This window comes from Lathamus discolor, chromosome 2 (assembly GCF_037157495.1).
Source record: "Lathamus discolor isolate bLatDis1 chromosome 2, bLatDis1.hap1, whole genome shotgun sequence".
NCBI classification, from domain to species: Eukaryota; Metazoa; Chordata; class Aves; order Psittaciformes; family Psittacidae; genus Lathamus; species Lathamus discolor.
The window spans coordinates 138,619,990-138,643,295 of record NC_088885.1 but is presented as its reverse complement, the minus strand read 5'-3'; the positions used below and the strand labels follow the sequence as shown (position 1 = coordinate 138,643,295).

At 40.4% G+C, this 23,306-nt stretch overlaps 3 protein-coding genes across 8 annotated transcripts in view; 1 reads left to right on the top strand and 2 right to left on the bottom strand.

Annotated features, from left to right (window-relative positions):
- Nucleotides 1-817, bottom strand: part of SPAG1 (sperm associated antigen 1) — a 35,301-nt gene extending 34,484 nt beyond the window's left edge. Inside the window, exon 1 of the mRNA XM_065668697.1 lies at nucleotides 740-817. The gene's annotated coding sequence lies outside the window, so the exon portion shown is untranslated. The remainder of the gene's footprint in view (nucleotides 1-739) is intronic.
- A 1,313-nt stretch (nucleotides 818-2,130) lies between these two features.
- POLR2K (RNA polymerase II, I and III subunit K) lies at nucleotides 2,131-6,108 on the bottom strand. Of its 3 annotated transcripts, none has more exons than XM_065669428.1 (4): nucleotides 5,957-6,108; nucleotides 3,583-3,646; nucleotides 2,731-2,823; nucleotides 2,131-2,291 (listed from the first exon to the last, which is right to left on the bottom strand). In XM_065669428.1, the coding sequence occupies exons 2-4, from the start codon at nucleotides 3,641-3,643 to the stop codon at nucleotides 2,269-2,271; spliced, it is 177 nt and encodes a 58-aa protein (XP_065525500.1). In that variant the 5' UTR covers nucleotides 3,644-3,646; nucleotides 5,957-6,108; the 3' UTR covers nucleotides 2,131-2,268. The 3 variants fall into 3 exon arrangements, with proteins under 3 accessions (XP_065525500.1, XP_065525499.1, XP_065525497.1); XM_065669427.1 differs by having other exon boundaries at nucleotides 5,978-6,044; XM_065669425.1 differs by lacking the exon at nucleotides 5,957-6,108 and adding an exon at nucleotides 5,673-5,913.
- A 2,853-nt stretch (nucleotides 6,109-8,961) lies between these two features.
- On the top strand, nucleotides 8,962-19,002 carry FBXO43 (F-box protein 43). 4 transcript variants are annotated; one of them, XM_065669423.1, is made up of 6 exons: nucleotides 8,962-9,086; nucleotides 9,844-9,920; nucleotides 13,465-14,987; nucleotides 15,866-15,968; nucleotides 16,913-17,098; nucleotides 17,190-19,002. In XM_065669423.1, exons 3-6 carry the CDS (start codon nucleotides 13,513-13,515, stop codon nucleotides 17,433-17,435), a joined length of 2,010 nt encoding a protein of 669 aa, XP_065525495.1. In that variant the 5' UTR covers nucleotides 8,962-9,086; nucleotides 9,844-9,920; nucleotides 13,465-13,512; the 3' UTR covers nucleotides 17,436-19,002. The 4 variants fall into 4 exon arrangements, with proteins under 4 accessions (XP_065525495.1, XP_065525496.1, XP_065525494.1 ...); XM_065669424.1 differs by lacking the exon at nucleotides 8,962-9,086 and adding an exon at nucleotides 9,131-9,207; XM_065669422.1 differs by lacking the exon at nucleotides 8,962-9,086 and adding an exon at nucleotides 9,251-9,504.
- The last annotated feature ends 4,304 nt before the right edge of the window (nucleotides 19,003-23,306 follow it).

Below are 23,306 nucleotides of genomic sequence, written 5' to 3'. Positions count from 1 at the left end.
TGCATCTTCTTCTATGTTGATTCCAAGCTCTGTGAAGCAGACCTTCTTTTTTTTAACTCCCCATGTTATATAGTGCTTAAAGTGGTAAGTTATTTTAACAAGGGCAGCTAGCTAGTACACAATAATAGCAACGTATGAATATAAACTCAATTAAAGTAACATGATTACACACATTAATTTTTAGTTGCACAAAAAAAAAAAGTTTATTATTTAAGCAATACTCAATTGTAACTGGTCGTAACTAGGTATTGCATGAAGACAGGATTCTGACAATGTGCGGTTTCAGTAGAGGAGAAACAGAACAGTACAGGAAACAGTAGGAGTGAAAAGCAGGAAAGGCACTCATCACACACCGCAGCACTTTCTCCCGTGTCAGTATGTCCGGAGCAGCTCTCGGGCCAGGCGGCACCGCCGCAGCCCAGCGCGCTCCTCGCCTGCGGGCAGCTCCCCGCAGCCGCACCGCGAGCCCTGCTCCGCGGCTATGACAGTACCGTCCTCACCCCGGCGTCAGGAATTTACCTTATAGCCGGCACTGCCGGCTCCGCTCGCACCACAGCGCGGCCAGCCGGTCCCTAGCAACTGTTGCTACGCACAACATGGCGGCCGGCGGAACGCACGGACGGGCGCAGGACGACGGCAGAGCAGCGCAGCTGCCCCCTCGGTGACCGCCTTGCTAGGCTTCCGCACAGCCCCGCTGAGCTCCAGCGGCGACACCGGCGCAGCGCACACCCGCACTCACCTGCCTGGTGCCGCGGTGCCACGCTGCCGCCGGGAGACGAACGCAACCTAGACCGCGCCTCAGCCGACGGACACCCGCCTCCTGCCACGCATGCGCTGCTGAGCCGTGTGTAGCGGAGCCTGAGGGGCGGGGGCGAAACGCTAGGGCTAAGGAGAGTGGCGGCGGGGGCGTTGCTCGCCCTCCACAGCGTGCTGCCGGGGTGACGGGGCAGAAACACAGCATTTAGGTTATGTGTTATTAAAACTACAGCCCGGTTTGTGTTCAGTGTATTTTATTTAGCTTAGAACAACCAATCCCCTCTCAACTGCTCTGTGAAGCACGCCGGCGCCACTTCCTGATGGCAGCAGATGCTCATCTCTGCCCACAGCCCCGCAGCGCCAGTGTCTTCGTGCCACGAGGCCGCTCGCGGCATGAAGACTGCCCTCTCCTCAGCGGGCAGCTCTCAGAAGCCTTCGAGCCCTCGTTGCTCTTGTGCAGGCACACACTGCACACTGCGTGCGTCAGTAGGGAGCACAAATCGATTACAACAGTGTGGTAAAATTGCTATATTCTCACGCATTTACACTGAAGTGTATCTGGCTTCCAAGAAATGAGATAAATGTATTTACAGCTAAAATGAGATAAGATTCCTAAGGCAATCTTTATCAAACAGCTCCAAAATATAATCTCAAGAATGCTTTTTTATCAGCTGAAATGACCCACTGCAGTTCATTTATGAGCCACTACACGGCCATGCAGTCTGGCACAAGGGTACCTCACTATGTTGATAAGAGATAAACTATCTTAACACACACTCCAAACAGGTGAAAAAAAAAGTACTGGCTCATCAATACAAAACCACTCTGATGTTTTTATTACGGACCCCTGAGGAGCCACCAGAGAAGCAAAACGAGATGCTATTTTTCGTTTGGGAGACTACCCAAATTATAGCACAGATCTAATTCTTTCCTTGAGCACAACCAAGACAAGAAGCACACTGGGAATTCCTGTTTACACATTGTTCCTGATGTTTACCTTGCCTCCTCTCTTCTTTTCTGAGAGATTATTTTTTTGACACTTCCTTTACAAACAGGTGCCTGAATTGGGTGCTCTTGAGTCCTTTGAGATTTGCTCTTTTGAAATGGAGATTTGCGTTTCAGGCCTAGCCTTGTGTAACCTGTTTATTTTCATTCGAATTTACCCAAACCACTGTTATTTTATGGAGTCCATAGGAGTCCAGAGACTATGTAACAGAAGTTAAAATGCAAATAAAGTTTAGATGAGAGTAATGAAAACGAGGTTAACTCAAAAAGAACACAATACCACTGAACTTAAAACAACCACTGCATACTCCAACTACAATTTAAAGGACAAGTTTAGAAATCTATTGCTGGAAGACAATATAGACATAATTTAGTATAACAGTAAGCTTTAATATTTCAATCTCAACACACAAATAACAGTGCGCATTTGTACATGAGTGAATTTACAAAGCAAAGTTATCAGAAAGATTAAACTGCCTCATGACATCATTGTATCCTCAGCAGACATCACCGGGCATCAAAAACCACCACTGGAATAGTGCAGTTAAAGAAAAAAACCACGTTGTGGTTGAAAAAAAAAAGATGGCGGGGAAGAAGACTGTCTAAACCTAAAATCACAAGTAACTACCTAAAAGCATTTCAAAACTCATCTTTAATTAACTCCACATCATCTTTCTTTTCTTAAAAGGCTGAATAATACCAACAATCCATAGTACACCACCCAGCATACTACCATAGCTTATATTTTGCATAGAAAATGTCAAAAAGAGAGAAAGTGCCAGGAAATAGTACAAGGTGCCCAATCACACTGCAGAGATTTCCCTACAGTATTTTGCTCTACTATACTGATTTCTGGCCTTGAAAGATTCTTACATCATTACTCAAATCTTCCATTCTGTTTCCCTTATATATACCTTGTCTCCATCCACAGCTTCCCAAATGCTGTCAAGTGCATGTGTAAAAGGATACATCTTTTTGTCCTTTTCTTGTACATTATTCTGTAGCCACATTCTCTGCATCTGATGGGATCTCTTGCCTTTATTTCATTTTCTGTATGACATTCTGACATAATGGAGGAAGATAAAGGGAGTGGGTAAACAAAACCATCAACTTTCAAACATCGTAACAGTCAAATTCCTATTTGCGGCAAATGTAACAAAAACCAGTTGCAGTGAATTTGTAGCAAGAGCTGAATGGTTATCAAGATACTGCATAAAAAAAGAAATTAACAATCTTCAGTTCTATTAAGATCAAAGAGGAGCTTGCTAAAAATCACCAGATTGCTACTGTACAGAATATATTCTGCTCTTGATACAATTAGACTGCCTAATAATGAAATCTTCAGCTCATTCTCCCAAACCCCCAAGTTTATTTTCTTAAAGACAGAATACTTCAGGTATTCCCAAAGTGATGGCTCAAAATCACCAATTCTTAAGTTGTTGGCTTATGTATAGATAAGAGAGAATTTGACTACTGCACTTCAAGAAAAGCTGAGTAATCACATAGCACTTTCAAAAAACTCTTGAAGTGCACTAAACAGAAGGTCCACTGTCTGCACCACAAGCAGACACTTGGAGAAAGTGTCCTCTGGAGGTGGATGACCACCACACAGCAATCTCCACAAGCTCTCATGAATTACTTCCACATTGCTATCCAAATACACCCCATGTATGTGGTACCATCAGTGTGTAAAACTTTAAAGAACACCAGAATCCACACTATTCATATTTATGCACTCTTCAGTATAACGATTAGGCATTCTTCGTTATTAAAACACCGAATCTCCAGTAACAAGTAAAAAAATTGATGTTTTTTCTTTACCTCCACAAATGTAAATCATCGGCTGCTGCTTTGGAGGCTGAACATCCTTCTGTGAATCCATGGTCTAAACAAAACACACATGCACATTGAGTATTTTTTTAATTACTTTTTCAAGGCATTTCAATATCTCAGTCTAAAGCTCAGCTTCCCAAAACCAAAGTAACATCAGGTTTCTCAGAGCTTTACTAATCTGGTATAGAAAATCTCCAAAGATCATAGAATCACGCAATAGTTTGGTTGGAAGGGACCTTCAAAGATCATCCAGTCCAACCCCCCTGCAATGAACAGGGACACCTCCAATTAGATCAAGTTGCTCAGAACCACAACCAGCCTGGCCTTGAATGTCTCCAGGGACAGTACATCCACCACCTCTCTGGACAACCTGTGCCAGTATTTTACCACCCTCATTGTGAAAATTTTTCTTCATGTCCAGCCTGAATCTCCCTTCTTTCAGTTTAAACCCATCACCCCTCATCCTATAGCAACAGGCCCTGCTAAAATGTCTCATCTTTCTTATAAAACCCTTTTAAGAACTGAAAGCCTGCAATAAGGTCTCCCCAGAGTCTTCTCCAGGCTGAACAAGCACAACTTTCTCAGCCTTTCCTCATAGCAGAGGCACGCCATCCCCCTGATTACTTCTGTGGCCTCCTCTGGACCCTCTCCAACAGGTCCATGACTTTCCTGCACTGAGGACTCCAGAATAGACAGCATGACATTTTCTATTTAACGAGATTCTAAACATTAAAGCCCAATTAATATTCTATTCCTACCTCCTGCCAATACCCTACCAGAAAATAAAAAAAAATTATTTCTTATGTAACATTATTATCAACAGTGTTATCATAAAACAAGATAAGCCTTGCATTTTCCCCTTCCCCCTCTGATACAACACTAGCTAACCTAATCTACCTTTTCATAGATTTAAGGAATTATAAATCCTTGGAACAGACTGTAGGTAGAAGAGTAAAAGGAATAAAAAAAAGGGGGGGGGAGGGACAGAGAGAAGAAATTCCACCCTCAGAATCCTAACATAGGTGTGCACAATCACCAAGAGTTTGGTAATGCAGTGCTACTCTTCAAACACTTCTTAATGCCCTATGACATTTTTGATTGTTTGGATTTATTTAAAGACAAGCATTCCTTCCAGTATCAGACTAAATAGCTACATATTCTCCAAAAACATGCTACCAAGCTTTAAGTAATCCTATTCTAACACAGAAATATGGCTGCAACCGTAAGTTTCAAGGTTGCTACTGTAACTACTAACAGATAATCAACACTTTTTTTCCACACAATTCAAGACTAGACTAGGATATATCTCTTTGTACATGTTTTTTTCATCTTCTTAGGTAGCTGTTTTCTATGTCACTGTTCTGCTCGACAGAGGAGACAAGGATTCCTAACCATTATGCCAGTGAATCGCATTCATAATGCTTCTTTATAAGCATGACTCTTGGTTGCTTTTGCTTAATATTACAGCAAGGATTATTTCCCTATCTTCACAGTTTGTTTGAGCTAGGGTCTTGAAAACAGAATGATAGGCTTGACAGAAGCAGTTCATCCTGTTTAAGAGTCTAGTCAGCACCTAACAAATCACCTTTTTAAAATCCCATTATGCCACTCCATTTGAGAGAACTGGAGATAATTCATTAAACTCTATAGCTTTCAAGTAAGGTTTTGCTCTACCTTAACCACAGTGGCATCTTGATCCACAGGTGTTACAGCCTTTTTGTGTCAGTACATTATAGTAAGATAATATTATAGCGATAATTATAGCAATAATACATGATAGTAAGATATACTATAGTAATTCATTAGCATTTGAGCAATTTCCAAGCCAGACAGCTGAACAACGGAGGGACCACAGCTGCAGTGGCACACTGAGTGATGCTCACGCAGCAAAATAATACTGATACTGAAGACTACAGCTATGTATTTTGCAGTGAGGCGCCATGGATTGACCGGCCTCCACGTACGCTGCAACTACAAGCGCTGCCGAGGTGCCACAGGGAAAAGGCACACAGCGACGCACCCGGGCGCAGCCGCCATCTACCGTCAAGACGCGGGAAGCCGGCCGAGCTATTACGTACCTGAGAGAGACAAACCTACTACTTCACGTCCCGTAGCACCCACGGAGGGGGACAGCCAGCCGGCCTTCCTCAACTGCAGGCACCCCAGCCCGCCCCAATTCCGCACCGGAGACCCCCTACCCACCCACCGGGGGGCTTTTAGACAGGAGCCAAGGCCGAGGCTAGGCCAGGCCTTTCCCTCCTCGTCACGGTCTCTCCACCTCCCCGCTCCCGCTCCGAAAGAGACCACCGGCTCCGAAGGGAGAATCCCAAAAGCCCCAAGCAAAACACCGACCGCCACTCGCCTGCACAACGACTCCACCCACCTCGCTGCGCCCACGGCGCGGGCTGATGACGACACACCGTGCGCCGGTGCCGCCCTGCACACCAGGGCGTGCTGCTCTGGTACCGGCCGCCAGAGCCGGGGTGCGCGCGGCCGGGGCAGCGGCGGGAGTCCCTGTCCGGCCGGCTGATCCCGACACCTTCAGTCTCCTCCCCTTTTGGTAGTGAAGCCAAGAAAGTAATAAATGCTTTTATAACGACCGGGGGCGTTAACCGCTTGTGAGGAAAGCGCAGAATATTGGGTGGCATTTGTTACATGTTCAAGCTTTCGGCTGAATCGTATCGCCGGTGTGGGAAGCGGGCGGTGCAGGGGTAGCGCGACAAGATCCAGCGCACCCGGCTTTTCGGTGCGGCGGTGCCCGACTGGCTGTGCGTGCGCGGGTCGGGCAGCCGCGGGGCTTTAACACGCCCGGGCGCCCGCCTCCGGGTCTTCAGTTCTATCCAAGACACTTGGATAAAAACAGCATCTTGGTATTCATAGAACCTCAGAACCGTTTGGGTTGAAAGGGAATGTAAACCTCATCCAGTTCCAACCCCTGCCAGGGCCAGAGACACCTTCCTCCAGACCAGGTTGCTGAAAGCTGCGTCCAGTGTGGCCTTGAACACTTCCAGGGATGGCGCGGCCACAGCTTCTCTGGGCAACCTGTGCCAGTGCCTCACCGCCCTCAGAGTAAATAAATTCGTCCCAATGTCTAATCTAAATCTACACTACTATAGATGAATGCCATTCCCCTTTGTCTTATCACTACATGCCCTTATAAAAATATTTTAAGCTTGTGGGCAGTATCATAGGTACTCGTATTAATCCAAATTTACAAGCCGCGATACAACACATTTTAAGTGTGAGTTACTATAAAAGAAGTTCAAACGTCGGTGATTCCCGAACTGGAATAGCACAGACCAGACTTGGAATGACACCGATTGCGCTCTCGGTCCCTAGCTCAGCGTCACTGGCCCTGCAGATTTGGAATCCTTGCTGGGCATTTAGCAGAATAACCCATCTTTGCTTTATTCCTGGAAAAAAAAAAAGCTTAACAAATACTGTTTTGAGAATATGCGAATTTAAATTACTTCATAATTTAAAAAGGTCCCTAATTTAATTATTTCTTCTCCTGAATCCTGAGTGAAGCGAATAATAAATAGTTGTGGTTTTCCTAATTTTTTTATTTAAGTTAAACGTAATGAAAATACAATAGTGATTTTAGGCAGCTCTGAATAAATATGTAGAATAAAGGGATGTGAAGCAGAGACGGGGGAAACCTGAACCCTTCCTTTCATGGTAAATGCATGCGAAGTAATTACTATTTCATAAACAAATAAAAAAAGACTGTTACTTCACCACGCCCGTTTTATCTTTTAAAACGCGTTTGTCAAACCGGTAATTTTAAAAGAACTTGTCAATAACGCCATACCATGAAAAAGTCAGTAGAAGTTAATTCTGTGATGCTGCCTCCCGTATTAGGGAAGGAATCTTATAATTGCTTGATTATTGGCAGCTTTTAACTGTTCCCTAGGGGAAAACAGGATGTTTTACCAGATCTTAAACGTTCAGTTCCTCCAGTCGTTTCTGAAACAGCCCGCTTCCCTCAGAGGAGAGCTTTAAAGGCAGTCAGCAGTCTGACGGGCGGATAAACTCTCGCCCTAAGGACGCTCCTTGGATTTTGAGGAGCAGAAAGTCTTGGGGGCTGTGTGGGAGACCTCCACTGGCCCAGAAAGTGAGAAAGCTCTTGAGGAATTGGTAGGAAAGCATAAGGAAAGGCTTGTCGGGCAAGGAGGGGAGGTGCAGGGTACTTTTAGATGATAAGCAAAAGCGGTCAGAGCCAAGCGCAGCTTATGTTGTAGGCTGTCTTACCTCGTTTTGTTTAAAAGCAATGTTCTCAGTTTTGGGGGTTTGGGGTTTGTAGTGTAGGTCTGGATTTTTCTGATTGGTTGGTTGGTGGATGTGTGACCCTTTTCGTTAAATCGCGCTTTGTTTTTAGCGCGATGTCTCTGTGTGTGGCATTAAATGCGGCAATTACAAATTGTTACATCTCTCTTTTTTTTTTTTTTTTTTTTTTTTTGCCTATCCGGGTTTGAATGACAAGAGACAGAACTTGCAGCTACTGACCCGCTTTAAGGAGCTAGCAGGCTGTCAATTTCACAGGGGAAAAAAATAATCATTTATTTTATAAATAAATACAACTATTTGAAACATGTTTTCTTCTGATACATGTGAAATAGACGATACTACAGAAGACACTTCTGGAAAACTTGTCCTACATTCTGGAAAGTTTCTAACGGTTTCTTCTTCTAAAAAGGAAAGAGCAGATACCCTGACTTTCAAGCCCGTGTTTCCTGAAGCCACTCTGAGCCTGCCGGGCAGGTCGGCTGTCAGAGACTAGAGGTTGCCAGAGGGGAGCGCTGCAAATTTGGGGATGACAGTACCTCATTTCGGCGTTTCTTCGGAAAGCCTCTGCTTTGCTTCTTTAGATGTAGGTGTTGCTTTTAGAGTAGCACACGACGATTTCATATCTCTCCTTCATTGTCCTGGTGGAGGGAGAAAACTGGAAGTGTGAAGAGGGAAAGAAGCAACAAAATTAGAGATAACCCGGGGTAATATTAGCGAGATGAAGGGTAATAATCCGCAGCAGAAGGAGAACACTACAGTGATTTAATTGGGTTTTCTTTATGCCCCTGTGTAGCAAGCTCCTGCTTCCCCCCCAGCCCAGCCCACGTTATCCTTACCGAGCTCACAAAAAAACAGGTACCCAAGTACTCGTGGGTTTGTTTATTCCTTTTTTTTTTAATTCTTAATATACAGACTAACTAAAACCACGCAAAACCTAAGCGGCTTCTCACTGTTTTCCACCAGACGGTTTATTTAGATGGCGCTTGACAAACGCTCGCTGATTGCTTTGTTTCTGGGCTGTCGGGTACAAACGTACTGATTTACTCGCATTAATTAGCACCCTTATAATTCAGCCTTAAAAGTTGTGGTGTAAAGCTCGTTATGTGTGAAATCCTGTGGCCGGCTGAGATCGAGCAGCGCCTCTGCAGCCCCCCCCCCATCAGCCCAGGCGGCCCCAGCAGGGAGCTGAGGAGATTCCCGCAGAGGTGAGGAAACCGCGCCCTCCCCAGGCACCTGAGGAGAAGCACGGCGCGGGGAGGAACGACTCGCGGGTGCCTTTAATGGTGGGCTGCGTGAGGCGGGGGCCGCAGGGCTGAAGTATAAAGTGTAAGGAGAAGGGCGAGCCTTTTCGTATCTTGGAGGAGTGGGCTTTCATGTTCGGTGGAGCCGCTCTCCCCAGGCTCAGGCCCTCAACCCGCCACCCTGCCCTGCCTGTTCCGAGGGCCGCAGCACGAACGGGGTGGGGGAGGCAGCGTGGGGCGGTTGGTACGGCGGGTAGTTCAAATCCAAGCGAGGGAAAGCGGCGGCGGCCGCACGCGAGGAGCCGGTGTGGGTGGAGAGAAGCGAAGCGGCTCCTCACTAAGGGCAACGGGCTCCAGAGCCGGGCGGCGAGCTGCTGGAGCGGTAGGATCCCCGTTCTCTCCAGCCTGCAGGTCCTCGCTTTCAGCCCGCAGGGAGTCCCGCCAGCCGGCTCAGCTGCACCCGGTGGTAGGGGGCCTCTAGGCTCTGTATCCTGTGCCAAGCCGTTTGCCAGATGAGGGAGTAAAGCTGTTGCTTTGCTTGTGTCCGGCATCCCAGGTGCCTGAGGGACCCTCGGGGGTTGGTCCCTAGGTAGCCGTTACCTTCATCGCTGGGTAATTAGACATTGCAGTAAACGCATAGATGAACTGACAATTGTGTCTTAGCTAGGTAATGTTTCTCTTGCACCTCTCTCTCTTCTTTCCACATCCTTTCTCACTTTAGGTAACCAGTAGCGGTAAACAATACTTTGACTACAGAACCTTTCCTTTGGAAGATTTTGAGTTGCTTCACAAGTTAGGGTAAGTGACCCACATCTTACAGATAGGAACTAGCTATACCATCTTCAATATTAGTACTTTTGAAGGCATTCATGACTTCCCTGTTTTTATATATGGATTCTTACAGAGCAGGGACTTCAGATGATTTTACTGCAGATATGGTATCTGTTTAAATAACAGAGAAAACAAGTCTTGTATCACTGGAACTTTGCCTTTATCTGTTTGGTTAACAATGGTGGCAAGGACAGAAAAGTTCAAAGCATCAGTGTTCAGTGTGTGTTACTGGGGAATGTAAATTAGTGTTGCGAACAAGCGTGGCTCCATCCTAGGAACTGTTTAAGTTATGGGCACCATTTATCACTGCCTTTTATGACCAACATTTTTGTCTCTTTAGGACACTGTAAGACTAAGCTTGTCAGAAATTATTCCTTGTCTAAATACCAAACTCCTGTTCTTAATTTAGTTTGGGACTCTGAATATGAAATATTTTCTTCTGTAAACTGCCAGGAATGTTGCAGTTGACTTGTAGATCAATTTGAGAACTACAAAATTAGTAATAGATGTGAAAAATGCATACAGCACAAGAATCTACACCTAGAAGATAAGGATTTTAGTCCTTCCTCTGTAACTGACTTGCCTGTGTGACCAGTCTTCCCTGCACATGTGTTTTATGATGTCTAAGCCCATGTTAACAACGCTTTCAGATATTACCTCAAGATCATCAAATTAAAAGAGCTTGATGCATTGGATCTAGTAGAAAAAAAATTCCCCTCATAAAAAAATTGAGTGTTTAATAATTTAGATAGGTCATAAGAGGTTTTATTAAACATCTCTTATGAATGTGAGTAGCATCTCATTCCATGATGAGAGATGTTCAGCAACTCTGAAAGCCTTTCCCTTCTGTAGTGTATTTGTAAAATGAGACTTTTTGTTAAACTAAATCTTCATTTGTACAAGGAAAGAAAGTGTATACAAACCTCAGCTGTATACCGGGGCTTGCTGTAAAGAAGTGTAATGCACTTTGTTCACTACTGTATTGCAGCAGCTTTCTTAAAATTGTTTCAAAGTTGTTCTCTCAGAATCAATCTAATAAGCTTACAGGCTCCTCCTGCTGGGCGCTGGTGTATTTACAGCGTATTTTTAGCTTCTGCTTGAATTATCAGCATTCCTTTAACTCTGCTATTCTGTTCTCCCCTACAGCTGCAAAAAACTTGTTTTTCTATGATTTTTATGTTATTTGAAGCACAAGTTTGCTTAAGTTTTTATGCTGTAATATTTTAAAATTCCTCTACTTTCAGTTGTTCATAAGTTTAAGTGATTCCTCACATGGAATGCCCGAGAATGAAACTTGAAGAGTGAGGTTTTCATTTTGTTGTTTCTTCAGCATCTTGGCTGAACACTAAGTTTCTAAACCTGCAAGCCTGTGCACTTTTGTTAAGTGTATGGTTAATTTCACTGTGTTTAAGGAAAATATTAATATTTCTAAAGGTAAGCGGTGGTATGTGATTTTGGGTGTGTGGGGGATGGGCACATTGAGATTTTGAATAGCCAACTCTAAGTAACACTCAAAGTTTAAAGGTCTATTTATCAGTGGTTTTGGTAGGTAATATCTCCTGACAACGTTTGCAAACTACTTCATTTCCACAAAATTCAGCATAGAAAACTAAAAGCTCTATTCTTGCAGATTACACAATGATAACGCCTTGTTGTTACTACAGGTTTCTTACAGGTCTTCCTCCTTTTATGAAAACAAGAGGTGTTCTGATGTGGTTCTCCGCTCTTAGCGTAAATAATCATATGAAGAGCAGCAACAAACTACAAAGACTCTTCATATGTTTTTCCTATATTTTAAAGTTATTTTCTAGTCCATAACACAGCATTTTCAGCCTATTGCCTAAAATGTTGAAAAGTGAGGCAGATGAAACAATAAACAAACTTGTTCATAAGTTTAAGTGATTTCTCACATGGAACAAATGTAAAAATAAGGTACCTGTAGAGGTAAATGGGAGAGGGAAAATAAAAAGGCCAGACTTCAAAGTTTGTTGTCATCTTGGAATTATTTTTACATACCTTTCTTTTCTGGAAGAATTTTCCTCAAGTATGTGGGTAGATTTGTTGTTATTGCTGCTTTAAATCTATTTGATTTCATACCAATACAGCATGATTCTGTAGGCCTTTATGCCAAGTTCTGTTTGCTGTTCAATGTCCTGTTCTTTTTGAGCTTCTATACATTGCTCTCTCCTCAGAGTAGAAAACAAAACAAAGCATTTTCTATACTGCAATGATCTTCTAAAGTGCCTTCAGTATGGGTCAAAAAAATGCTAATTAAATCACCTAAGATCATCGAAGAATAGTTCCCTCTTAACCCCTTGGCAATTTGGGTTCCCCCTGCTTGTGGTTGGTGTCTAGGGGCTTGACTAAGTCAGAACTTTTGGAATATTAGCTATGTCTTAGTATTTGGTGTTTAAGCCATCTTTAAAGTTTCCTGTGTTTGTCTGTTCTGAAAATTCTACCACTATTTCCATGCTTTATGTTCCAGAATACCAGTTCTAGAGGCCAGTAACATACCCCAGTAAAAGGTGCCGATTCAAATTCTGAAAGTCTTTCAATGTTGGTGTGAACTGCTATGGTTTCTGTGAGAACAGCCCTTAGACTGTTTATTCATAACATCTTTTACTGTGTCTTGTGTTCAGAAAGCAGTGATCTATTGCCACTCTGGTTAGCGCATGAATGGCGAAAAATAAGGCTGTATTCTTATATCTCTCATTTCAATGGATGCATAGGCCACTTGTAACTTTTTTCTAGGAAAATATGTAGTAGTTCTTAAAAGCTTTTATACTGACTAAGTTTGAGGGAAACTTTATTTCTGTGTGTGTGATGAGAGAATGTGTATAGCCAGCCCATCAGTTTCTTTAAAGTGTAAAGCTTCAGAACACTGAAGTTTACACACAGAACTGAGCAAAGCAGAGAGCTTCTTTGCAAGATAACATTTAAATGCAGGTAAGAATGCACTACTGTTCCCTTTGTAACTAGAGGTCAGCTTTTATTCCACTCAGGGACTGTAGGGGTCTAAATAAGAGACTTGTGGACTTGTGACTTCATGCTTAATCCTCTCATTTTTCTCAAGGAAAATTTGTCTAAACCTTCTTAATAGCTCCTGCTAGTTCTTAAGGACTGAACTGTTGGTGGTTGGATGTATCAGTATCGCAGTGCTAATAAGAATCTTGGTCTGTTGGAATGAGAGGGAGTTTTGTCACCAGTTTCAGCACAGATGAGATTAGTTGCTGTGTTATTTATTTGAAATGTTTTTCCTTGGATGAGGATTGGCAGATCAATTGGCTAACTGGATGTATGTTTTAATATGCCTGCTGGTATACTATGCATTTTAATTAGTCATTCTAACAATCTACTTGATTGTAATTTATCTTTTGTGTTCAACTATAAACACTGTTTCTACCTAGGACTAATGAAAATACTTTTTGTCATGGTTGCTAGCTTGATAGATTTACAAAGTATCTCACTAATCTGAGGGTGATTTGGTGACTACTTTTATCATTTGTTTCAGAAGTAACACTGGTATCCTCATTTACAAAGTCAAAGTACCAAGCAGAAGATGTCGGACAGTAGTTCCATAATGTTCAATGTTCTTAAAAGAAATAGATTAACATCTCCCAGCAGCAGTTTGAAATACTCCAGTTTTAAAGACACTTGTCACACTTCATTATTTTTGGACACCAAATGTAATGAGCTGGTGAAAGATCCTGATGTAGAACATAGAGAAGGGCTGAGTGCAACAAGTTTATCATTGCTACAAGAGCATTCTGAGCACATTCGTCCAAATGTCCCTTTTCCTGTGTCACCATCTATTGAAAATGAAATTAATTCTATCACCTTATCAGAAAGAAAAGAAGCAAATAGAAGTGTAGATTTTTTTGAAACTCCTAAAGTGAGTAGAAAAAGCTCCTCACTACGCAGGAGGCTGCTTTTATCTAAGGCTGTTCCAGCTGACACAACTGTAGGATGCTGTGAAAGACAAGCTGATTCTTCAGGAAGCATCCTGGGGAAAATGCTCTCTTGTGTTTTGAGCTCTGAAGAAAAACTTTCACAAACTGCTTCAGATTCTCTGAAAGATAAAGTTTACAAATGTCTTACAAGTAGTACTTCAAAAACTGAGGACTCTATTCCTGATTGCTCAAAGAGGAGACTTTCCTTTTCACAACAAAGAACTTCTACACTAGATGAGTCCAAATGTAAGGATCCCATATTGCTAGAACCGGAGTGTTTATCTCCAATTCAATGTAAGGATGTTATTGTTAGCAATGCTAATGAATTCAATGAAAGTGCCCTTATAAGTGTTACTGATGGGTTGCTTAGGACTCCTACTTACAGTGTGTTACCTGAGGCCAATGAGGGTAAGTTTCTGACTTCCATCAACAGTCCTGTAGAGGACTTTAACTTTGAACTATGTGATATAAATTCTCCCCCTGTTAAGCTGGCAAGTTACCCGGATCTTTCAACACCTGAGGATAGTGGATATAATTCACTTCATTTGGACAAATCGGGAGACTCATTGTCTGATCATGAGGGATCTTTCCAAGAGTTATCCCAAAAACGTAAAGAAGATTCCAAAATTCTGGATAGTAAAAGAAAGACAAGAAAACTTGAACGAGTTAGAAGGTTATCCACTCTTCGGGAACAGGGCTCACAGTCAGAAACAGAAGATCGTCATGGCAGTCCTTCTACTTCATGTATGTTAACAGAAAAAAGCGACTTTGTCAGTGAAGACCATGCATTAGTTTCAGAACAGCCTAGTGGAGACGTAGTTGTAAGTCATGGAGATCTCTCAAGAACTCCAGCTCTGAAAGTAGTTCATGAAATTTGCTTGCAAAAACAAAGATCAGACCAAAATCAAATATCGGAGAATATTGATGGAGCAGAAATATTTGCAATAGAACATGTTCTTGCTGGACTTATTGGCAAGAAAATGGGCCTTGAAAAATTAGATATTTTAACAGAGTTAAAATACAGAAATTTAAAACATGTTCTTGCCATAGTTTTAGATGCTTTGACAGTGGAAAGTCTATGCAGGTAAGTATTACTTCTTCCTTCTTCCCTCCTACCCCCTCCCCCAAAGAGGAAAATATGGGTTTCTGCAAATAAATCAGAATAACTTCTGGAATAGTGTCAATAGATTTTGTTTGTTTCTAAGGAAATTAAAAAGTTTTGTTGCCATTAACTGAGTGGCTCTTTCTGTGGAGTTTTAAAAATATATTGTATGGGGGGAATTAAAACCCAAAACAAATGAAAAGCCAAGCATGGGAATTAGTAAATTTAAAACTAAATCACAGCATTTTTAAAATGTAAAATACATTAAAATTTTATTTGGGTAGGAAGTTCTTCTCATAGAGTATTCAAAACACATTTTCTAGATTTTTTTTCTTGTGTATTTCATTTCCTCAGCTATTTCTAAGTACAGAGATGCTCAAAGAATTTTGCTTCCTGAGTAATGTTCTAGATTAATTTCTAACCAATAGAGGCTGTCACTTATTTCAAAGAAATCAAGAGTGCCATGTGTGCCATAGTTAGAGGGAATGGGAGAATAGGTATAAAGGCATGGATTTTTTTTTTTTGGTAACATTTAATGCATGAAAATGTTACTTTAGAAACAAACTTGGTAAGTAGAAGGAAGGAACTTATTTAATTTTGTAAGTCAAAGATGCTCTGTGTTACTTATATTGCAACTGTTCTTTAGGCTCTTCTAGCATTCTATACGGTGTTGTGTGAGAGTATATAACAGCTGTATTTCCTAACAATATGGTGAACTAGAATATAGCAGTAGTCTGTATAATGACCAATAGGACATGGAATCATTCAAAAATCTTTTAAAGGTAGTCTTACTAATGTGAATTCTGTACTTCTTGGCAAAAATGTGAAGGTGGGTAACTGTTTTCATTAATTTGTTCCAGCATTTGGGAAGTAAGCAAAAGCTGGCGTGAAATCATTGTACAAGATAAAAGTGCAGATAAGAGGAGAAAGTTGTACATAAAACACCTGAAAGAAGAAGCTGGGGTAAGGTTGGTCTTGAAGGTAATTTTTTCCCCCTCCCCCCCCCCCCAGCCAAGTGTGAACCAAGAAAGGTCAGAGGAAAGAGGAAACATATTGTAAAGCTACAGAAAGGTAGCTGGTACATTTCCAACATAAGTATGTGAAGGATTCTAGTAGGAGAGTGTAATAGCTTTTGTTGCTTTTCAACTGTCCACAGTTTGAGTACTAGTCTTTCAGCTATGCAAGACACTGCCCTGCCCCATGCCTCTTGAGAATCCTGTAGGATCTCTTCCTTAACTGATTCTGGCTTTCGATCTGAAACCGTGTTCACACCTTTGTGCCATACTGTTCCTCATTTTCCATTTCACTCTGTGCTGTAGGAGGCACCCTAGACTACTTCATGTTTATTTTCAGGACTGCTTGTGGCAAGGCTTCTTCATGGTGTACTTGCAAACATCAGGACATGTAGAAGTTTTTTAAGGGGCATCTAGAAAAGCAAGCACGTTAATAGCATATATATATATATGTTTGGGGGTTTTGGGTGGGTTGTTTTTTTTTTTTTCAGATCCTCCACATGTGTGTATGCACACACTTCAGTATAACCTTGCTTTAATTGTGACAAAGTTATACTTGCTATTTCCATGCTTGCTGTTGAGGTGTGTCCAAATTTGAAAATATGAATACTTCTGGTAGAGAGTGCTAAAAGACAGTTGGCTTTTTACCCTCTTCATGGGACTTTGTTTTTAATAGTTCCTGTCTCTTGTTCTCTTACTAAACATAAATATTTAATGGAAATACAGGCATTGTACTTAATTTCAGTTCCTAATGTGTTGTTGCAGAGGGAAAACCAAAAAAAGGGGCAAAACCCAGCTGCAAATCTCAACTAAAGCCTTATTTCCTTTTGTGTTTTTTTTTCTTTGATTCTTTCTGCTTGTTCCCCTTCCCCTACCCCTCACGAACTTTAACAGGAATATTTATTGAAAGCTGAAGATGCTGCTACAAGACTTAATGTCCTCAATAGATCTGCTCTAAGACCTGTTCAAGCTCAAGCCAGAACTCCTGTCTTTCAAACACCACCTTCATACACTCAAGTTACACCTAGGAGATGCAGTTCTGTTCCCCATTCAAGCAGTAGACAGGAAGAATACATCAAAGTAAGTAGCTAAGAAATTCTTCAGTTTCAGTATTTAGAAGCTTTTCATTTACAAGGTCTAAGTAGCTCTCGTCTCCCTCCTCTTGCTACAGGTTGCTAAAACTCTGTGCACTGATGAAGCTATAAAACCTTGTCCAAGATGTCAATATCCTGCTAAATATCAATTGATAAAGAAACGGGGACTATGTAGCAGAGAGACATGTGCATTTGAGTTCTGTATTTTATGTTTGTGTGCATTCCATGGGTCAAAAGAATGTAATAGTTTATCTGCAAAACAGAACAAAAAGGATGCTCCTCCAGGAAGTGCCCAAAGCAAAAGAAATTTAAAAAGACTCTAAATTTGTAAGGCATGTAAGTCCATACATTTAATTCCCTTCCCCCTTCTCCTAAATTCCTAATCTTGTTCATATTATTCCTAAATACATGCATTTTGAAAGTCTCATTCAATGTGTTTTTGCTGACTTGTTAAGATAACTTCTCATATATATATCTTAATCAATTTAGCAGATTTTTGTTTCTGAAAAAAGTGAACATTTTAAAACATTTTTGTCATGTTTTACCTGTTTGTGTAGTATCTGGGCATTTGCTAATATCTGGATTATTTTAATAAAGTATCTTGAATGTAGTCTTCAATATCTGGCTTCCAGCACCTCATAGATGTTTAAAAATGTGATTTTTGTCTTAATGACAAATTAAAGAAAATTATTTTTTTAAATAAATCTTTTTAATAGAATTTATTTATTTACTTTAAATTACAGTGAATGTTATAAAGTGGAGCACTAGGTACATATGCAAAAAATACTACCTATAGAAATGGTGATACCTCAAAAGCAATATATTAGTTGTCTGAATTTTGTATTAGAATTATTACTTTGTTTTTCTCTTAGCCTCTGTAATGCAAGTCAAAGGAATAGCAATTTCTAAACCAAGCTGTACTATGTGAATGTTACATTGTACTGTTTTTTTTACAGAGTTTTTGTCTTTACTTGAAAAATTAAGGTGATACTGTATATATTCACATATGTAAATATGCTGTTGCATTACCCTTGTTGCTTTGAGCTTAGTTTTATACCTTGCCTGACTTTACTTTGGCTCCCACATACTGGATCATCTTCATACTTCTGCTTGAATTAGAGGATTATCTACCGCTAGAAATCATTCTTTCTCTATCTGAGGATTTAATTAAGGGAATTCACTGATTCTTTTGCTCTTGAACTGAATATGCTGACCCTTTACAGTAAAAGAACTCAGTCTGTCTCTTATAATACAAAAATCATTTGAGCTGTTTTTTTGTTTACTTTTTTTTTCTTTTTTTCCTCGAAATCCAAGTGACAGAAGTGGATACAGTACCCTGTTCTATGAAGAGGTAGTATCAATTTACTTCTCCTACTTGTCCTTTCAAGGAGTTAATTTGTCACCAGCATCTTGCAGAACACTTGTAGTCAGCTGGTGTTTCTTCCTCACACTCCTGATTTTTGTCCTATGTGTTATATTTGTGATGATGTGATTTTACTGTGTAGGTAAGCGTTATCACTGAGCCATTTAAAAAGTAGTCTTAAAAAAACCCCACAAAGCTTTCAGCTAAGCACAATAAGCTGTGTATTTGCCTCTAATATTTATTAACGTATATAATTCAGTTCAGGATGTTCTAGAAATGTAACTTCCTTATCCCTAACTGTTGCGATTTGTAATTTGGTTAGTACTTTTTGTATACCTGACTTCTGCGGTAGTAGCTCCACATAGCATTTGAAAGGAGGAGAAATAACATGGTTAATAAGATGCTTATGGAAGTTTTGGTACTAAATCTATTAACCAAACATGGTATTATTAAAGAAGGGATCAGTGCAATATATCTACCAGAATCCTGTTTATTGCATGAATAAAATTATCAACACTTTCATTCCATACATACTGGTATTTGCTAAGCCTTTGCATTATACTTGTCTAGAGTTAGACTGGTAGCACTTAAACTGGAAGACTGAAAAAAGAGTCTGTATAGAAGCAATTCTGAAGAAACAATTGAGGGGAAGGATTTGGGAGAAAGTTAGGGGTGTAAATTGGTTCTGGTATGGGCATTATTGTTTTTTAAAGGTAGCATCTTGAACATCTGTAGTGCCCCTCCAACAAGGGCTAGCTTGAGAGGAAAAAATCTTGAATACTATTTCACAAATTTGATGAGTTTTTCTCCTGTTCTGGCATCTCTAAAACTACCCCCCCCCCACCCCCCCAGATCTGTCTCACAAAAATCTTTTCTTGAGTCAAATGTCTCTCGTTCAGTTAGGTCTCACAAATGTAACTATGCTTTGGTGTTCAGGTGAAATGAGTTCTCTGCTGTCATCCAGTGCTATACTTCATGTGTGAGGAAAGAATAACATCTAATAGAGCACAAGCTGTGTTATAGATATCTCATATCCTCTAATAGTTTGGGCAAAAGGAAACAGAATTCCTTCCTGATATTTGATTGCTTAGTGACAAAAACGAAGGCTCTGGGGTTAGGAGAGTCTAAGTAACATTTGAATCCTTGTTCATAGGCATTTTCTATATACTATATCTCTCAATTAGTCTCCATCAGATACCACTAAGCTGTATCAGTCTGGACTTGAAATAAATATAAAAGGAGAACATAGGCTCCTACTTTGTTAAAAAACAAACACACTCCCCTCAAAACAAACAAACAAAACCAAATAATCAACCCCCACCCCCTAAAAAACCCCAGAACAACAACAACACAAAGTCAAACCCAAGAGCAACATCCCTCTTCTCCCCACCCCAACCCCCCAACCTAACAGTGCATGAGTGTCAGGGGGTCTAGGGATTAATGTCCAGCATCTTTTTCTACTGAGCTGAATTAACTCCCAGAGACTCAAGGTCAGGTACTAATACTTACAGCTAGCACAGGTAAGAAGGATGCAAAATTGGTCTTTAGCTAAAAATTACAATGATGGAAAGTTTCAAAAAATATTCTGACCATCACTATTCCCTAGCTCAAGAATTTTTCTTACAATTGACAACAGATTGTTGGAAAGGAAGGAGTGAATTGTCTTTCACTCTGGAAGATGGGGATGATGAGATTAAAATAAATGTTCACAATAATATTTGGTTTATTGGCTGCTGAAAGTCCTACTCTTGCAACCCTTATTTCCCTTCAGACAGGCATGATCTATGGTAGGAGGAGTGATACTACCTACAGAGGATGCCCAGAGAATGTGTTAATGCGTTAATGCATGTTGTTTTTTGGAGGTGATGGTTTGAGCCAGACCTGTGGGTTCAAATTCCTGAACAAAAATCTTAGAAGTAACCTTTTGCTCCTGACAAATGTTGCTGCAAGAATTGTACTTCATGAATCTTTATTTTTTGGAGCAGCACCCATAAACCTCAAGGTTTGTGAGAAGGAAACTGAAATTACTTAAGCCTCTGATCATTCTTTTCTTTGTGATAAGTATGGAAAAGCTTAGGCAAAAAAAATTTGTTATAAATCTTTTGAATTGTTAATAGGATAGAGAGCATTTGTTCTATCACTAGCTAGCTAAAAATGCTAAAAAAATTATTGTTTCTTAATTTAAGGAGCTCATCAACACCTGTCATATTATTTTCCCTATGCTGGTTATTCATTAGTATCCCTTAGGCAATATAGGCAATGTAGATTAATTTTAATGAAAGAAGTAACTCCCTTTCTGCTTCCATAGGCACATGAAGAAATACAGCATTGTCAGATTAGGAAAGGGATTTCTGGAGTCTAGCACCAAGCTCTTAAATCAACTCATCAAATTCTGCCTTAAAACGGGATATGATACTGTCTTATGACCTTTATGTTGGAGACCTTTTGCTCTACTGTTCACTCAACTGGTTGCCTTTTTTTAAGGGTTGCGATTCAAGTAGCTATTCCGTTCTGCCACTGAGACTTTTTTTCCCACAGTGTTATTATGACTGATTGGTATAAATAACCCCTCACTCTTTATTTCATTGACAAAAACTCTGAACTTGGTCTCATCTCTTAGATACAACCTTTGTTTCTTGTACTGTCTTAATGACTCTTTACTGTTTCCATTGGAATCTGTTCTTTGAGTCAATGCAACCAATATTCCAGGTAAAGCCTCCTTAAGATCTTGAATAACATTAGGGCTTTCTTTTCTGTGGCAGAAATAATTTGACCAATGCATACAAAGACTAGCCATTTCTTTTCTGTCCTCTGCACACTCACAGTTTAGTCACTAGGTGCAGTACTCCCATGTTGTTCTCTCACAAATTTTGAAAATATTAATTTTTTCCATAAGTTCTTACTGAATCTTAAGTGGGTAGCCTTGTACTTTGTGCTCCAAAGCTTCAGGCTTTCTTCTTTCTCTACTTCAATGTTGCAATGATTTAATATTTGGTGTGATTATATTATATTTTTATAAATGAAAATTCTTTGTGGTGACTCTTACATGATTTTTGATGCAAAACATCTAGCAGATTCTTTTATCACTTGTCAGATGCCCAAAGAAAATCTGTTTCTTGGGAATGATGTGTTTATTTTTAGTTAAACAAAAACAAAGCTTGCTTTTACTTTCTGAGCTCTGATTAGTTGAAATTCTCATTACAAAAAGACTTAAGATATTTTTTCCTCTTTAATTTGACAAACCACTGTGCAGTGTTAGAACCTGCCCAAACTTGTCAGAAGTGTAAATGCTCATGAGGCCTTATTGAGCTGGGTGCTAATGGATGAGTAGTAAAAAAACCAGCTCTTCATCTGAAAATTATGTGTGGCTTGGCATTCTAAATGAACTCATAAACACTGAATATTAGATGCTTCATATAAAAATAGATTTCTGACTTGGAGACTGAAATTCAGGAATTAAAAGCCCCTCTAATTTCCCCTCTGCACTCAAACTCATTCTGAAAACAGTTCTTTAGGGTGGTTGTGTCTTAATTCCCCCCCAATCCCTGGCAAATCAGATGTGGAAACTGTGCCTGCATCTCAGCTGCTTCCTTTCAGTCCTGAATCACAGTGAAAAACCTGTTTCTGTAAGCTGTTTAAACATTGTGTGATGACTAGAACCAGCTGAAGCAGTAGAAGGATAATAACTTCTGGGAAGCAATAGTATCCTAGATAAACAGTAACACTTACTAAAAGTTATCATTTGGAGCAGCAAGGTTATTGCAGAATTAGTAGTTGTGCAGTGGTCTTCCACTTCAGCAAAAATGTTAATTATCATCCTAAAGGACTGCTGTTGCTGAAATGGAGGACTCCTGTCTCATTCCCCAAGTACTGAATTGGGGGTAATGCATTATTTGGGGCCCGAAGAACATGTTTCTAGAAGTGCTCTGCTCTGCCAGGACTTGGTAGTTCAGTGCCTAGTGTATATGTAGACCATCACAATACAAAATGAAGTTTCCCTCTGGTATGAATCCATCACATTTTCCTGGTGTACATTTCAATTAACCAGATGCTGCACAAATTGTGGCAATGGCAACATCTTTGGCTCTTAAGTGTGAATTTCAGTTGTGCTGGCAACATTCTTCCATCTTTTGAAAAACTTTATACACAAAAAGGACTCTCATGAAATACTGGAATCTCAGATTCAATTTTCCTTTATCCTTTTCCCATTGTCTAACCTGTGGTGTGCAAAAACCGTTATTGGGATGCCTTGCTGTTGGAAGTGTTTCTGACAAGATACTGTACCAAGACTCTGTATCCCAAATAGGCATAGTGTGAATGAGCACAATGGGTCCCGTTTCCTGCTCGAAACAGAAATGCTTAATGGTGCACTGTTTATGTTCTGGACTTTTTCTTTATTTTAAATAGTTGTCATAGAGTTGTCCAGGGAGAACATTATACAACACAGAACGGATAATAAGAAAACAAATTAATTCTTGAAATGCTTTGTTCAGTTAACTAACTTAAATGTGAAGCTATCTTAAGTGTTGAACTGCTTTTCTCACTGAAAACAGTCCTCGATTTCAAATGCTTTTCTGTTGATAAAAACATTTTATCAGAAGGGGGCACCAAAGATTTTTCTTACAGAGAACTTTAGTCATTTCCCCTCTTGCTTTAACCCTTACACACTAACTGAATAATACAAATGCAAAATGTTTTGAACAGTTTAAAGAAAGACTGGCCATAATTCCAGTCCCTAGGAGCTTCATACCAAAATCGCCAAGAGAAGAGTGGCATCTGGGGAAGCAGTTCAGATGGTATTACTTCTCCAGGGCCTCCTTTATAGGGTGAA